Source organism: Anneissia japonica, unplaced genomic scaffold, assembly GCF_011630105.1.
Source record: "Anneissia japonica isolate Jap-2015-1 unplaced genomic scaffold, ASM1163010v1 scaffold287729_len363858_cov192, whole genome shotgun sequence".
In the NCBI taxonomy this organism is placed as follows: Eukaryota; Metazoa; Echinodermata; class Crinoidea; order Comatulida; family Comatulidae; genus Anneissia; species Anneissia japonica.
In genome coordinates, this window is record NW_022733453.1 from 153,661 (window position 1) to 171,208 (window position 17,548).

At 33.8% G+C, this 17,548-nt stretch overlaps 1 protein-coding gene across 1 annotated transcript; it reads right to left on the reverse strand.

Moving 5' to 3' along the window:
• Positions 1-612: 612 nt before the first annotated feature.
• LOC117116193 (endoplasmin-like) lies at positions 613-16,554 on the reverse strand. Its single transcript, XM_033260192.1, has 18 exons — positions 16,402-16,554; positions 15,005-15,104; positions 13,585-13,726; positions 13,141-13,257; positions 11,993-12,118; positions 11,748-11,817; positions 10,382-10,511; positions 9,203-9,314; positions 8,997-9,096; positions 8,776-8,890; positions 7,552-7,741; positions 6,921-7,091; positions 5,985-6,227; positions 5,089-5,337; positions 4,798-4,934; positions 3,989-4,223; positions 1,668-1,787; positions 613-1,361 (listed from the first exon to the last, which is right to left on the reverse strand). Exons 1-18 carry the CDS (start codon positions 16,451-16,453, stop codon positions 1,320-1,322), a joined length of 2,451 nt encoding a protein of 816 aa, XP_033116083.1. The 5' UTR covers positions 16,454-16,554; the 3' UTR covers positions 613-1,319.
• Between the last annotated feature and the right edge of the window lie 994 nt (positions 16,555-17,548).

Consider the following 17,548-nt stretch of genomic DNA (forward strand, 5'->3'; position numbering starts at 1 on the left):
TCATTATTCTGGATCAATATCGGCCATTTTTTTTTTGTAGTTACACTGGAAAGTGTGATTTCTGTCCTGTTTTCCAGCAACATTTTTAAAGAATTAGGCCAACATCATATGAAGATCTGCCTATTGTTGTTACCCCATTCTATGCAGTGGTCCATAATGTGAATTTTATTTTGGTTTTTTCAGGACTAGGAGTACTGACATGGGGGAAAGTGAGGTGAGGGAGGGATTTACTTTTTATTGAACTTTTTGAGCATGGTTGTTGCTTAGCATATTTCCAGTTGGGGCACTTGGGTAAACAGGGTTCTTTGGGGGAAAACAAGCTTCTTAGGGGCAACAAGTAAGTAGTTTTGTTTTGCTTCGTTGTTTAGTAGTTTTTTTCCTCCAATTTGCAAACAACTAGGGAGATGAAAATGTGGGGTGGTCTTGAGATTTGTTACCTAATTAAACAGTCTGTATTAGAGAGGATCGCAATTGCAAGGAATCTCAAATTCGAAAGGGAAAAGTTCTTTTTAAAAATTACAATATTTACCTTTTAGTGATTTTTTTTAACTTCCAATTGCAATGCACAACTTGAACTAGACAGCAAATCATCACAAATTTAAAATCTTCACATATGGCTCACAATTTGGACACTTTTAATTATAAAATACATGTGCCATAGTAATGAAAGTAATACATTTATTCTTTTATTTTATGTTTTTTTTACGATAAACAACAAATATATCCATTTAATGTGTAACAAGTAAGTTTTACCAATTAGCTAATTTGTACATTCTGGTAATTTTTGTTGCATATTGGTACAAAAGTCAATGACCTTGGATAACCTAATCAGGGTGACACTACTTTTATACAGCATTTCGAATGCCCAATATTCTTTGTCCAACACCGTGGCAACCAATTAGATTTTAATACAGTTGGTTTTTAACAATTATATTATTAAAAATTTTCTTAAAAATCAGATGTCCCCAGGAAAAAAAACCTAGTAAAATAAAAAATAAAACCATTGAAATAGTAAAATCTGAATAAAAACATATGTTCTTGGGGCTGAAACAAAACTGTTCCATTGTTTTTAAAAAGCAGATTAGAGAACTCGTTATGAAATTGTCCTTCAAAACATGAATATGTGCTATCTAAAAAGAGAGGATACACCAAAAAAATAAACTAAAATTTAACTTGAACTTCTTGCTTGCTCAATATGTAGACAATATAAATAATGATGAGTTGAAGCAATATTTGTCGCCCCCTAGAGGGCAGATTCCAGAATGGTTGTTATGCATTGGAAATGTTCGTTGATGATCCTTTTGCAAAGCATCACAATATTATAATTCATCATGTTTTTCATCCTTTTCCTCCTCTTCCTTCTGAAGATAAAAATAAAAACAAATATTAGGCATTGACTAAATATTTCTTGTATTAATTTGGTCTCAACTAAGTTAAAAAAAGAAAACTGAATAAATAATAGGATAAATTGCTAATATAAATTACTAAAGTAACTAATAATATCAATTAAAATACATTTAACATAATCAATTACAATTAGGACTGTCTTAATGGGAATTTCTATGGTATTCTGTTGCATAGTGGCACAGATAAACAAAAACATATATAATTGGGAACACTAATAATAATTGTGATTGACAATTGAATATAATAAGCTGAACATTTACCTTTGCTTCTGTTGGTTTTGTAGTTGGTTCAGATTCATCAGCTTCCTCATCTTCAACCTCTTCTTCACTATCATCATCTGCTTCATCCTCATCCTCCTCTTCTTCCTCCCATTCCTCAGCCTAACATAAGAAAAAAAAACAGATGAACATATTAAACATGCACAATAAACTACACAGGAAAGCAAAAATATAAGTGGCAAAGACAAGCCAAACCAGTCACTCGTTGCAAATCCTGTTCCAGAGATATTGGCCAAAACATGCTGGTATGTCAAATTTTTTTAAATCTATTTTATTGCACATACATCATGCTATGCTGTTATTTTCCATATTTTCAATGTTAAAACAACAATTTTTAATGATTGGTGATGGTCTCTGACTGAGAAATGCCCAAAATCATAAACTTTGAAGTCTGATTTCTCAAATATTGTTCTTTAAACAGCTGTATGTCTGAACACTTGTAACTTTTTAATGAAATGTCGGATTTAAATGTTTCTTTTACCATTTTGTAGCTCTCGTTTTATTGTTAAACACTGTATTAATAAATAAAAATCATTTTTTTGCAACGAGGGTCTGGCTTGGCTTGTCTTTGCCACATATGAAAGACCTCATCCAATACAAACAAAATAATATCACTTCACAAATAAAAATGATGTAAAGATTGGTTAATGGATAGGTCAGAGTAGTTATCTTCAAATAAATTCCTTCGCTTTCGCAGTTAAATAATTTCAATCACGAGAGCTGAATCCCATTTTCAATGCAAGTTCAAGGAGTTTTGAGCCCCGAGGTTGATTTATCCCAGCTGCTTGACTACCATTCACATATGTAAAATGCTATCTTTGCATTTTTCAAATCATGCTTTAATGCACCTAAATGTATCTGTTATTGGAAATCTGAGGTAGACACAGATTTATCATCTTTTTTTCTTAGGCATTAACGAGAGTATGCTAGATATCTAATTTGGCTTGCTGCTTATTGAGATTGAAAAGCATAATCATTGCAATATTAAATTACAGATCTTATTAATGTCAATATAAAGAATGATTTGGGATGTTTTTTTGTCTTAACATGCAAAGAATTTGGCAATAAAATTTCTGACACTTGGATTTCTTTGTTCTACGATGAATCCGACCAACATATTTGATATTTTTGACTATTATTTTCTCTGGTCTTTTTCAAATGACCGAACCTCCCATCTAGATTAATTTTAAAGCATTTCAAATATTTCTGTGCTTTTGGTTATAAACATTAAATTGTTCCATCATCAATATTATACAATAAAAATCTTTAGACCATTTTTGGTAGATTCTAATATTCGTTGACTGAATATACGTTTGATAATTTCAATGAGTGATTATATTTAACCACAAATACTATAGAATTCTTAATGAAACTGATTAAGCAACATATTTGCATTTCTTAAAAAATTTAGTCTTGTAAATCATTTAATTACAAAGGAAATATGCGGAAGTTGCTAGTGGTCATAAGACGGTAATTAGAATCGGAATAGAAATAAATAGTCTTATTATCGTTATTAAGACATTCTAAGAACAGATAATCAAATCCAGATTCCCAAGGGAGTTCAACGAACGTCAGAGAAGATTAAGTCAATCTGAACACATCAACAGATATCTCGCACTCAATCCCCGGCCATTCTAACACAGTAAAGCACCACGATATCAGTGACGTTTTGCTAAGCTTTAAATTGCTTCACCCTTTAAATATTGCATAAGTTTGTGAAATTCATTATAAACTGTCGACTAATGAACTACAGTATTTTACTCTGGCTTAATAATCTTTAAAAATGTACAATTTATTGAGGCGCATCCTGCCTATAAGCTACATGTATTACAAATTATCAATACATAAACTTAATCCGTTATTTAATGGGTTTATTATATAATAAAGAGGCTGGTGTTTAGTAGAGCTTGTGATTAACTGATTTTGCAAGATATTTAGCATATGGCGTAATGATGTCACAGAGAATTTGGATCTATTTTTTTTGCTCCAATTCACTGCTCTTTTAGCTTAAGTAAAAATAAGCATTAACCAATTGAGTTTACCAATGTAATAATGAACTTACAACATTAAAGTGGAAGCGGTTTGGCGCAGCGGGAACAGTTTGGTTTCCCAATCTCAATGTTTTTGCTTTTGTCCTTGAGCATTGTTTCTCCCCACCCAGGATTATAAATGGGTACCTGGTGGGGTTGCCTGCTAGAGCACCAATATGATAGCAACACAATTACCAGGGAAAACAAAGTGCTTTGGAAAAAGCTATATATATATATATATATATATATATATATATAACAAATAACACGCACCTTTGCATCTGGATCGATGTTCATACTCATTTTTAACATCTTCTCAATTCTACCAGCGAATGCTGCAGGATCTTCGAGTGAGAATCCAGAGCGGAGGACGGCAGTTTCAAACATGACATTTGCAAGGTCTATAGCTGTTTGGTCTTCTGCATCACTGTCAACTCTTTGGAGAAGTTCTTTCACAAGTGGATGTCTTGGGTTGATCTCCAGAGTCTTCTTTTGACCTTTGTAAAATCTAGTGATAAAGAATTTCCACATAAGACTGAAAGTTCTTAGACAAACATTTTTTGGTGCAGTATTACATTACATAATATATACAAAACAACTGCCTGTTGAGATGTGACCATGATTTGCATCATTCATTATTCAGCCAAAAATCTGATAGATTTGACTATGCGGAAAATACATGATCTGTGATTTAAACTTTGGATTAGTACTAAATCCTCAAAATTTAAACATATCTAAAATGTCTGCAGTATCATTTATCAGTGAACAACTTTCTGTAATGGTGGTATATAATATAGCCATCATATGCAATGGCCTACTTTCCTCAATCAGCAAAAAGTTGCTGTAGGCCTTGGTTTTACTACAGTACAAGCACTTTTTTTTTCTACAGCAGCAAAATAAGGAATTAAGTGCTAATAAATTAATTTGTAGGTTGAATATGGATCTACTACAAAAGTAAAAGGCTCTTCCTACAGCAATTGCTGGCAGCTGCTGTGGGGAAAATTCATCCCTAAACAGGCCAAAATGGCATCACCACTGGTTACACCACCTTTAATAAATCTTTGTACTTTCAGATAACATACCCTGTGTTAGAATCCTTGGACTGTGCATATGCTTGTGATGTCATGATACGCTCCATGTTACCAGACCATCCATAAGAACTGGCTACCAATGCACATGGTGACTCGGTCAGACGCTGAGAAACCTTGGCATCCTTAATCTAAGGAAACAAAAAAGAAACATATTTAGAACTGTACAATGGAAACACGGATGGGAAGCCTGAAGAATTCTGTTCATTCAGGAAGAATGATTTGAAATATTATTTTGGGAGACGGATATTATGTGTTGACAACTTCAAGATTAACAGAACATACCTTGTCCTTAAGGGCGCTATCCTTGAGCCACTCAGTAAGAGGTTCATATTCTTTTTCTAATTCTTCTCGTTTTTCCTTCATTTTCTCTGATTCATCTCCAAGTTTCAATCCTTCTTTGGCTACATTTTGGAATTTCTTGCCATCAAATTCTGGCAGGGATTGGATGCAGTATTCATCGACAGGCTCCGTCAAGTACAGGACCTCGTAACCTTTCTTCAGAAGTCGTTCAACAAATGGTGAAGTCTCAACCTAGAGGAAAAATGTAGAAAAATCAGAATTGTATTAGAATACATATTTATGTAAAGTATATATTACCTCATTCTGGCCTGTGTCCTTATTTTATTTGTCACTTTTGTTGCTTACATATTTTGTCAACTGATTTGGAATATATATTATTTGTAATATGCTTTTATGTATGCCTGAATAAATAAATAATAATAATTATATTTATAAAGTATATAGAAAGCGAACAGTAAAATTATTCATCATTATATTTCAAGTAATACGCAGGCCTGCGAAACGTTTTGAAAGTGGGGGGCCCAATATGATGGGATGGGAATATGAATTGTGAGGGATCCGATCATACACAAATTTGCATAGATATTATATATTTTCTGCCAAAAAGTGGGCCCCCACCCCTGTTTCCGCCGGCCATGATACATATTTAAACAATGTGTTATTGCATTTCTGTTGTCCTTTTATATTATATAAATGCCAATCACTTTAACTAATGTACAACAAACAACAGACCTGTAACCAACAGGACAGTACAATGGGAGGCAAGACCTGCTCTTTTCTGAATACCAAGTTTTGTTTTGAAGACAATGTCATTATACTTAGAAAATCTCATCCTAAAGAAGAGGTAATTAAAAGTATAATGTCTTCAAGATATTCACCTCTTTTCTTCCATTTCCAGCCATGAAGTATATGTGTTCTTGCTTCTCTTTCATCCTTTCAACATATTCTGGAAGACTGGTGATGCCATCTTCGGAATTGGATGAGCTGAATCGCACCAACTTAGCCAGACGAGAACGGTTACTGTTATCCTCAATGATTCCCAATTTGATGTTGGTTCCGTACTCCTTCCAGAACTCATCAGTGAATTTTTTATCATCCATTTTTTTAATCATGTCCAATGTCTGTTCAAAGATTCAGAGCCACTTATTATTTCTGATAATGATTAATGATCAAATAATCAAACACCAGCTATGGATGAGGTTGCTTTATTTCTTTACTATTTTTGTTTCGTTAATTGTTCACTATTATAGTGGGCATTATTATGTAGTGGGGAAGAATCAATTAATCCTGTAGTACTAAACCAAAATTTTTAAATATCCATTAAATGTGCAATTTTCAACATAGTAATATTGTATTTTCCATTTTTTTTTTTTTTGTATTTTCAGTATTATTTATGTATGTATAAATCTTAGATGTGTAATACAGTTTTTGAAACATGGCAAATAAATTTCACTGAATTTGTATCTCACAAAAATTGACACTGAACTACCCAGTATGATGAATAGTTAATATTACTATTTAAAAAAAATAAAATATCAATACAATCTGAGTTTTAAGTATTTACTACTAAGATTTTGATTCTTTCTTATGTGCTGTACTAATTTCAATATAACATGTTATTACGGTACTTATATAAGTAAAGGGATATATCAATTATAAATTATATATGAAACTGTTGAGGAAAGGATAAATAAACAGGGGCAACCTGCAAATATAAATGGGTCAGAAAGATATTATAAATATAATTGTACATTAAGACATTCTTTGAGAACATACTTCTAGCAATGTAAATTACCAGTTACTATCATTATTACCTTTCTGACCAATTTCCTCTTGATAACCTTAAGAAGCTTGTGTTGTTGCAATGTCTCACGGGACACGTTTAATGGCAGGTCATCAGAATCAACCACACCTTGCACGAAGTTCAAGTATTTGGGCATCATGTTCTCAAAATCATCGGTGATGAAAACACGTCGAACATACATCTGCAAAAGTAAGAATTAACAGGTAAATATAATTATATTCAATTTTAGGTTCAATTTAATTATTTCCACTGTCATGCAAGTATTTGTGTAAAATATTCAGTGAATAGAACAGCAGAAAATGCATGAAAGATACAGCAATATTAGGAATTGGGGAATTAAAAGATCTCCAATTGAAAGGCTGGTTCAAACTACAAATCTCTCTTCACCAAGGATTACTAAATAGGTACCTTAAGCACCAGTCTTATAAAAGCATCTTTCTGAAATAAACACTGTACTTAAGTCTCTAAAAAATGTATACAGTAAGTGCTGCATATTTTAATTTACAGTACCGTGTGTACAAAATTAAGCAAAAAAGACTAACATATGCAACATTTTCCAATATATTGTTCTTTGAAAAAGAACACCCTGATGGTATGATCAATATCGTAATATACATACAGGTAAGAAACGGAATACCCACCTTAATGTGATCCACCTTCTTTCCATACTCCTGGAACATTCCTTGAGGAGCTTTCTGTGGAATGAAGAGGATGGACTTGAACGTGACCTCGCCTTCTGCGGTGAAGTGCGTCTTTGAGATAGGTTCTTCTGAGGACTTGGTGAAGCTCTTGTAGAACTCGTTGTAGTCTTCATCAGTAACATCTTTGGGGCTGAAGAGGGACAGAAATTTAAATACGTATTTCATATATTTATATTTTGAATTGCTAAACTTTTTTGCTATTGTTTCATATTTCTAAAGACATTTTTTTTTGTACATGATCGAAGATTGCATCCCCTAGACCAAAAATCTCAAAAAACATATTTTTTTGGAAATCACAGTAGCATGGGATAACAGCTCTCATCCTCATGGATGAAACCCCAAACCACAACCAATTTCAATTTGATATTTGTTATTAATGCCCAAGGTCAGCACCACAAAGTGATAAGAAGCTCTATAAAGCTAAGACACACACAGTGCCAACGGTTGTCGGCCGACGTGATTACATAGAGAATGTTACATAACAAGACACGCGCAATGGGTGATTTTAGTAACAAACTGCTCAGTTTGCCACTGAAAATTAGCAGATGACATCCTTCGTCAGAACAGAGTTCGTAAATGAGTAAATTCGTAATTCAGAGTTAGAATTATCAGCATCTCAGTGTGGTGAGGGTAGGCCATGGCCATGCTACAAAGTACAGGGCTAGGTAAGGCAAAACCTTGCCATGGGAGAAAAATTTTGTTACGAGATATGACTTGGATTTTACTGTTTTCTGCAACAAAATACTACTTTACAGAAGCCAAAATTACCTGTGCTCACTGTGAAGTATTCATTTGAAGTGATTTACAAATGAAAACATGACCATAAAAGCCCAAAATGAGTGTTATTATTCTTTTCATAAAGATCCATGTGAATAGTGCCCCCAATGATCAAAAAGTGAGATTTACTGTACAGTATATATCCCAGCTGAAAACGATCGATATTTCTTGTTTTAAACTTAGTTTTATATCACTTTATTGGTTTGAATGTTTTCTCTCTTAGCTGATTTAACAATTTAAATTATTTCGAAAGACTTTTATACATTTCAAAGAGTTTTTGTAGTTAAAAACGATTGTTAGTAATGACGTCATCGCCAAGATTTGGTTCATAAAAATCGAGAGTTCGTTAATGGGAGGTTTGTAATTGGGAGATGTTACTGTACTCACTTTCTGGTCCAGATAGGTTTGCTCTCATTCATCAGTTTCCAATCCCAGGTAGTTTTTTCAACTTTTTTTGTCTTTGGTTTCTTCTCTCCCTCATCTTCCTCCTCTACCGCTGCATCTGTAAATGTAACTGTCTATTGATGAACCCAGAAAACAACACATTATATCACAAAATAGAGTAATCTTGAAAATGTTTTGAATCTTTAAAACAAAGATAATATTACCTTCATCCTCATCCTCTTTCTTCTCCTCATCTTCTTTCTTCTCATCTGCAGGTGCAGCTTCTTCTTCCTCTTCTTCAATTGGTTCTTCAACTGTTTCAGTCTACAGAAAAAATGTGAGATTGTGGTTTCATTTTTATTTACTTGCCAAAAAGTTTGTTATTGATGTCACTACATATTTGTGTTTTGAGTACTATACTCTTACATACCTTGCTTGCCCACAAATAGATGGGGAAGTTGATAAATTGACTGTACTTCTTGACAAGTTTTTCAATGGTATCTGGCTCCAAATAATCGTAAGCTTCTTCTTTCAAATGCAAGCTGAAAAGCAACAAACAAAACTTTTAAAATCAGGATGCTGGTGAAAGACACTGCAAAAAGGAATTCATTATTTATTTATTAGAGTAAATGACCTGCTTTGAATAAACGCTCCCTCCTGTGCCTCATTTTGAATAAATGCCTTCTTTAGTAAAACGCCCCGGGGCAATTATTTTTTCCCTCAAATAAACAGCCTCTCTAAATGACTGCTAACAAAGCATCATTATTCTCAACACATTCTATTAATGTTGTACTCCAGTAGAATTACATTTTTTCTAACATGATTAGGATCATGTTAGATTCATGATTATGCAATAATATATTTTGACAGTAGTTATGTGTTGTAGTTCCAAATTTACAGTGAAATTAAAGGGCATCTATTTGAGTATATCAATTTTACACCAAAACAATAAACACCTCCCACGAATAAAAGCCCCCTCAAAAACCCTTTTTAGCAATAAATGCTTCAGTGACTTTTATTTAAATAATTGTGGTAAATAAATTTAAAAACTGTACAGGAAGTTTAGTTGGATTGTGAACTAATTTTTTGCATACTTATAGGGGTGCTGAGTTTGGAGAAGCCACTTCTGTAAGATATGGTTTAATGAGCTATCTTTACACATCTAATTATATTTGTAACATAATGTGTAATTAGATATACATAGCACTTTATACTAAAGTCTTAAACTCATCTCCTTTACTAGTCTCAAAAGATGTACTTGGTTCCTCAAAGTGTACATGAAACAAGTTGTGTACACTGGGCCTGTGGTTTATAGACCATAGACACGTGTGCCGTTCAAACCGGTGCCGAAATTATGGCTGTACGTTGCCCCACCCGTGCCGTAACCACTCAGCCATTCGACTGTACATGGTGATAACCATGGCCAACTGACTTCAAGGGAGACGATTGATAACACAGTAGTAAATAATTAAAAAAATCATTGCAAGAGATTGATTGGTTTCTGGGATGTTTTCACTGCTCAAGTGAGTGCAGGAAACTGTGCAGATTTCCTGGTGACTTTCCGTAAGTGTTGGGATGTCTGTTCATAGTCCCATGGCCATCATCTTACCTGATTGTGGTACCTCGTTTGAGCGTGTCACCACGAGGGTCTTCTGTAATAGTAAACTCGCTCGAGTCTGACTCCCAAATATATTGCTTATCTTCATTATGCTTGGATGTTACGACAACTCTATCAGCAACTATTCAGAAACAATGGACATTATGTTATATTTGCTTATATTTTTTTTAATCACAAAATTTACCACCCAGCATGATTATACAATTATTATAAATATCATAATTAGAATGCTTTTGTATGCTATCAACCTAAATATCGACATTTTTTTTAACTTGCAGTGACATGTTTAATCATTAATCATCAAGTATGGAGTAATTTCTTATTGTCTATTTAGTTTATGAAATATAAAAGCTTCCTACAAAATATTAATCCAAGTACAGCAACACTGAATAGTATAAATAATATGTAGGTCCATAATGATAGTGTTTACTGTTATTATGAATAAATTTTTTAAAAAATATGCAAGCATACAAAAGTAGCTGGTTGGTTTTCATAGCAGTTCATATTACATTTCTTTAACTTAAGCTCTGTGACAAATTTATGCGATTAGTCCATGTTTGAGTGATATGACATCATTATGTCCATATATGGGTATGATATGACATCAGCATGGCCATATATGGGAAAAATCTCTCAAATTATCAACAAGCATATTACATCTCAAAAACAAGACATACACTACCATACACATCCCACACATTATACCAATAGTACATCCCAAAGCCCTGACTATTCATTTTTTTTTTTTTATAATTTTTTAAAATTTTGGGTTTTTTTTGGTTTTTTTTTTTGTTATTTTTTTTATATTTTTTAAATATTTTTTATATTTTTTTATTTTATTTTATTTTTTTTATTTTTTTGTTTTTTTTGTCTTTTGATGTTTAAACTATTAATGATAATTGATGTTTTAGTAATAATTGATGTTTTAATATTGTTAAACTTCAATTTGGTGAAGATGATATTTTATCTTGACAGATTGCAATAAAATGGATTTGATTTGATTTGACTATCACATCTGACAAAAACATGTGACATGCCTAAATATGGTCATGATGACATCACATCATGACCATGTGTAGGCACATCATGACGATGTATAGGCACATTATGACTATATATGGGCATACAGCAGTTTTTTTGTCAAAATAATATTTCCATAGTGCAAACAGGGCTAAACAATTCCTGTTTCAATCAATGCACACATTCAGACATTGCCACTCCTTGCAAATTTAGAAATAAGTTCATTAATAATGAGAACAGGAATATTGGAAATTATTCAACCACCATAAACGACTAATCATTTAATAGCAAGATTCCACCTGCTCACATGAATTATAAATACGAAGTTCACACCTACCTAAGAACGCAGAGTAGAATCCCACACCGAACTGTCCAATCAGATCGCTCGCCTCTCCACCTTCCCCATTCTGTAAAAGACATATCAAAATCAAATTAGACTTTTGAATAATCAACTGAAATGCTCAATGCAACATCTGCTCAACATTTCCTATTCAATTTCTATTCAAATATTTTTTAATCTATTCAACTCTTTAAAAAGAAAATGGAATTTAAATGAGAATACATAGGAAATGTGGTACTAACAGATAATCTGTCGAAAAATTCACTGGTTCCAGACTTTGCAATTGTGCCGAGATTTTTAACTAGATCATCTTTGGTCATTCCAATACCTGTATCTGTTATATGCATCATATGATTATCCTTATCAGCCTGAAAAAAAAAACAAAAAAAAAAACATAGTTCAGCGTTTAAAAAAATCCTGTTGATAGAGAATATTGTTCTAAGAAATCATTGGATTGGATTGGATTTATTTGGTGTAAACACAAAGGATAGCCCACGAAAGTCTAGAAGACAACTTATTTCCTGTGGGGTCCTTCTGGTGGTGATTGGGCAGTACATCGGCAGACAATCCCCTACTCTTTTCCAAAGAGTGTACTGCATTTTTAACATGCACATGGGCCATAAATGCACACAGGGCCAACGGCTTAAGCATCTCATCTGAAAGACGGTGCGCTATTGCAACTTGTATTTCAGCCCTCTAGCTGAAACACAAGGAGAGGCCGCGATGGGAATTGAACCGGGGACCTAGAGATCGTCACGGTTCAGCGCACACACAGTGGCTACCACCAGATTAGCCGACTGAGCTAAACTGCTCTCATTATTTAAGAATAACATAACAATAATAATATTTATGAAATCATGTTAATAGCATTACAAAAACTTGTGCAAGTAATAATAATAATATGTCGTTCTTATATAGCGCTTTATGCACAAAGCCTCTAAGCGCCTCACACAAGTCACTGTACCAGTAGTGGTTTTATGTTGATTCAGTTTTGTTTTAATAATTAGTATGTTCTATTTAATATGATCTATTAATATATTATCAGTTTTTAGGATAGAAGTAGCCATCAATTATTTATTACAGGTCTCCCCACCAATTAAAGACCACTTTTGGGACTAGTTTCCATGGTCTTATGCAACTTTAGAATAATAAAGATAAAAAACTTTAATTAATTATTAGCGGACCACATAAAAGTGGTCTAATTGGAGGTGGTCTTTAATTAGAGGGTCTTCAATTAGAGGGAGACCGGTATTAGAAACATAATGCATTTGACATTTCTTAATTTATATTTTTTGTTTCATGCTGCAATTTCTACCACCAATAACAGCAACATGCTTAGAAAAAGTGTAGCACATGGTTTGAATGGAATGAATGAAAGAAGTCACCTCACCTTAATTTTAATACTCATTTCTTCTGTAGCATCCATTGCTGCTTTATCAGTAAGTGACAACAGTCGTATCTTGTCCAAGGCATCGGATGCATTTGAGATCAACTCTCTGAGGAAAATCTGAAGCATGGAAAACAATAATAATAATAATAGTAATAATAATAATAATAAAATAATAATAATAATAATAATAATAATAATAAATTTAGCTACTGAAAATAGATCAGATATTGGCAGCCATTGTCTAGATAGTCTAGTTGGCATATTACTTCTTATGATTTTTATTACTCTCTACATCTTAACAGAAATTATCTTGAATAACCCACTACTTCCTATCACAAGAATTATTTCCAGAGGGGTTCCAGATCATAGGACCCTTCATTCAATAAAATTCCATGAAATAAATTATCAACAGTCAATCAAAGTAAAATTAGAAAAAAAAATTACCTCCTTGTTTTTATAAAGTGAGTTAATAATAAGCTTCATCATTCGGTTTACTTCAGCTTGAAATTCATGTTTTTCAGCAGATTCTCGCATCTGTTTTATTTCTGCTACACTAAGTCCGTCCAATTTTATAGCTTCTTCCTCCCTGACGTCATAAAAATAAAACATGTATTATAGCTCATTGTTTGCTTATTTATTGTGTCCATCCCTTTGGTGTCGTCGTTTCACCCCACATGCAACCATTTTACTCAGTGTTTCTTTGTCCAACATTATGATTTACAACTAAAAATGTGTCTTGAAAATTTGGAAAGTGGTGAATGTTTCTTATACCCTATTCAGACTACACTCTCTTGTGATCGGTTGCGATGTAATCGGTGATAATCCAAAACTGATTACTCCCAATCGCAATCAATGAACGCATTCAGACCAACACAAACAAACTTTACATTCTACGGCCTAGGCCCCCGGTGGCTAGGCCTATGTTGCCTGACCTCAGCCAAACAGTGCCTGTGGAATTCGTTGCGATCAGATTCCGTGGTAATCGGGAGTAATAAAGATTGTAGCACCCAATCGCAACGGGTAACAATTGCGATATCGATTACATATCGACTACTATTGGTGAGCTTTCACACACGATTTTACTTTGCGATTGGTTGCGATTGGGTGTCGCAATTGCTACAACCGATCGCAATGCGATGCTAGTCTGAATGGGGTATTAATCTAGGTAAACACAGGCATTTTCAAGAAAAACCTGCTAAAAAATAACCCTGATTATTTTTTATCTTGATTGAATTGAATTCAATATAAAGCTAATTTTAAGGGATTCTACCCACCTTTATTAACCTATTAAATAGAGTTTACCTATGTTATCACCAACCATAGGCTTAGCCAGCGAGCCATCCAGCCACTTTTTGGACGGCCTACAATTATTTGCTTTTACCAAGACGGCTTGGCCTAATTAGGCCTGGTCTACCTTTAGCAAATTTTTTTATTTCTTCAAATCTATAGAATGTTACATTAAACTAAAGCTAAATCATATTTACGCTTGATAAAAACAACATTTATCAATTGTATGTACATTGTTTTCGTACCAATATTCGGTGGGGATTCCCAAAGATGGGCGTGGCCCGCCTATCGGCCCAGTGCCACGCCCACTGGCTTCCATTTTGGACGGCCTATTTTTTTTTTTTTTTTCTGGCAAAACCTCTGTCACCAACCCACTCTTAAACATTTTTGTTTACCACCCACCTTTAGTTTTCTACAGCTACAACCACGGACTAGTCCAACCAAATACACTTTATCCTTTCTGTCATTTACATAACAATGCACTTTCTATCATTCAGTAAAAGTTTTAATGATCCAATTAGTTTAGTTAATTGTAGAATGTGGCCAAAGTTTAGGAGATGCTATACACGTGCCCTACCTTTGCACAACTTCATCGTCTGTTTTGGAACCATCTCTGCTGCTACCAATATCATCCTCTACTGTAGCTTCACCTTTTGCCTCTTCTGCCATTGCACATCCTGGATGTACAAAAAGAAAAGTTTAATACAATTCCATATGAAGAAAAAACTATTTTAGATCTATCTTGTAGTTTGTTCATTCATGTAAATCCATAATCACCGGAGCTACACAGGTGTTAATGTAGCTTCCTTTAGCAAATAATCGCTAATAACGAATTTTAATTGTCATTATAAGTTGACTGTAACGTCGTAGCTGGGTGACCATGCGCACATTCACAGCATGACCCTGTCTGTACTACAGGACAGATGGGGTCAATATCAATTGTCCTGTGATTGATAATTCTGCTGTTATTTAATCAAATGAAATGATAAAATTATCATAAATTTGAAGTTATTTTTTGTCAATCTTTATGATGATTTATATTAAGCGGTTGTTTGTAGGGTGTAGGACCATTTTGGCTGCCAAGTATTGACCACATTTTGTATCATATGCTTTTAGTCAATTGGATTCAATGAGTGACAAATAAATTTCGTTATACTGACAATTACAGTATAATATAATAAATACATGTATTGACTTGAAAGCAATATAAAAAGACTGTGGGAAAGGCAAACAACATGAATTATTTGTGTCAATTTGACAAGGGAAGCCTAGGCCTGGCTTAACATACAAGAAAAGAGTAATTCTTACTGGTGACTGATGATAGGCCTAGGCCTATATATTTGTAAAGTAAGGATAGGCCTAGGCCCTAGCTAGTTCATGACAAACAAAACACACTTAATTTTATGATTTTCTGGATGATATATAAATACATCGGTCGTGCAGAACTGGTTCGCGGCCGAAACGGATGGCATTCCTTGAACCATGACATTTAGGCCTAGGCCTAGTTTATTTTTGGTTTTGTTATATTCAATAGGCCTAGGCCTAGGCAATGTCAACAATATGCTAGCCTACATAGCCAAGGCCTAATATACAGACAAAAACATACAGCAGTAGGGGTCTCGGCTAGGCCTAGCCTACTAGGCCTAGCAGACCTACATGCATGATACGACGATCTAACAATGACATTACTTACTTAGGCCTAGCCTATGCCTAGCTAGCTTTTTAGGGTAGGCCTAGGCTAATAATAATACTTGTCTAGGCCTATTATATATAGGCCTAGGCTAGGCCTAAGCTAAAGGGCCAAGGATAGGCCTATGTCTAGTAGGAGGGTTGGCTAGGCCTGGCCCTAGCTAGGCTGACAACAGTAACAAAAGAACCTGGGAATATTAGATATAGGCTAGGATACTCTCAATTTTCTCTGATTTACATGGACATTCCCAACAACATACGTATTATTCGCTTAATTGTACATACCTGTTAAGAATAGTAGGCCAAGAAGACCAAATATCCAGAAATTCCTACTCATTTTGTTCCACCTTCCTACGCACCAAACGAAGTAAACACCGGTACGAACAGAGTGCTTCACAAGTCGTGGATATCGTTTAGTAGACCTTTAACCACACGTGGAATCTGACCAATCATAACAGACCACGGCACTTCGACAGCAGCCAATAACAAATGCACAAATCGACACTTCTCTACTGCTAAGCGTGGAGAAGTGTGATTGGTCAGTAGTTAGAAGGTCAGGGGTTAGTCTGAATAAGCCTAAATACTGCAGTAATTTATACCTGTATTATTTATAATTGTAATGACTTTACTTGTATCGTTTCAATTTCTATTCATAGTTTGTTTTGAAATTGATTAAATCCAGAATAAGTTAACATGTTTCATTAAATATTTGTGTATTTCATCTAACAGACCGTACTCAATAGATAAGCCCCAACCAATGCAAAAAATAAAATAAAATAAAATAAATAAAATAAAATAAAAACTGAATAAATAAGTAAATAAATATATAAATCAAATCAAATCAAATGAAAATAAACAAACAAAAAAAAAGCCCCACGAAAAAAAAAAAAAAAAAAAAAAAAAAAAAACCAAACCCAAAAACAAAAACATTTAACAAAATTTAAAGAAAAAGAAAAACAATCATTGTATTCTACAAAAGAATTTGCATTTTTTTTTTATTGTTTGTTTACTTTATAGACACAAATTTTACATATTGAATATCTGTTTCTAAATGACTGGCCCTAGCTTTTCTGGATACACATATTACTAACAAAGGCAATAAAAAGAATATATTTACGTTCATACCAACACACGGTACCATATGGGATCCGGCATTTTCCAACTCTGATCAGGTAATTAGTTCGGTTTTAGAGAAACTGTTATGAATACAGTATCTTACATTTTGTTTTACACTAAGTACCTTATTGCGTATCCAACAATTTTTAATCGCTTTTTAATCAACACATTAAAACTGTTCGGGGCTTTCTTCTGGTATCTTTCATTGCATTGTACAGCTTGCTGGGATTTCCGTGTTACGCCTTATACGAGACCCCCCCCCCCCCCCCCCCCCCCCCCCCCCCGACATTTTAAGACTCCTAGATATGCCACTGGA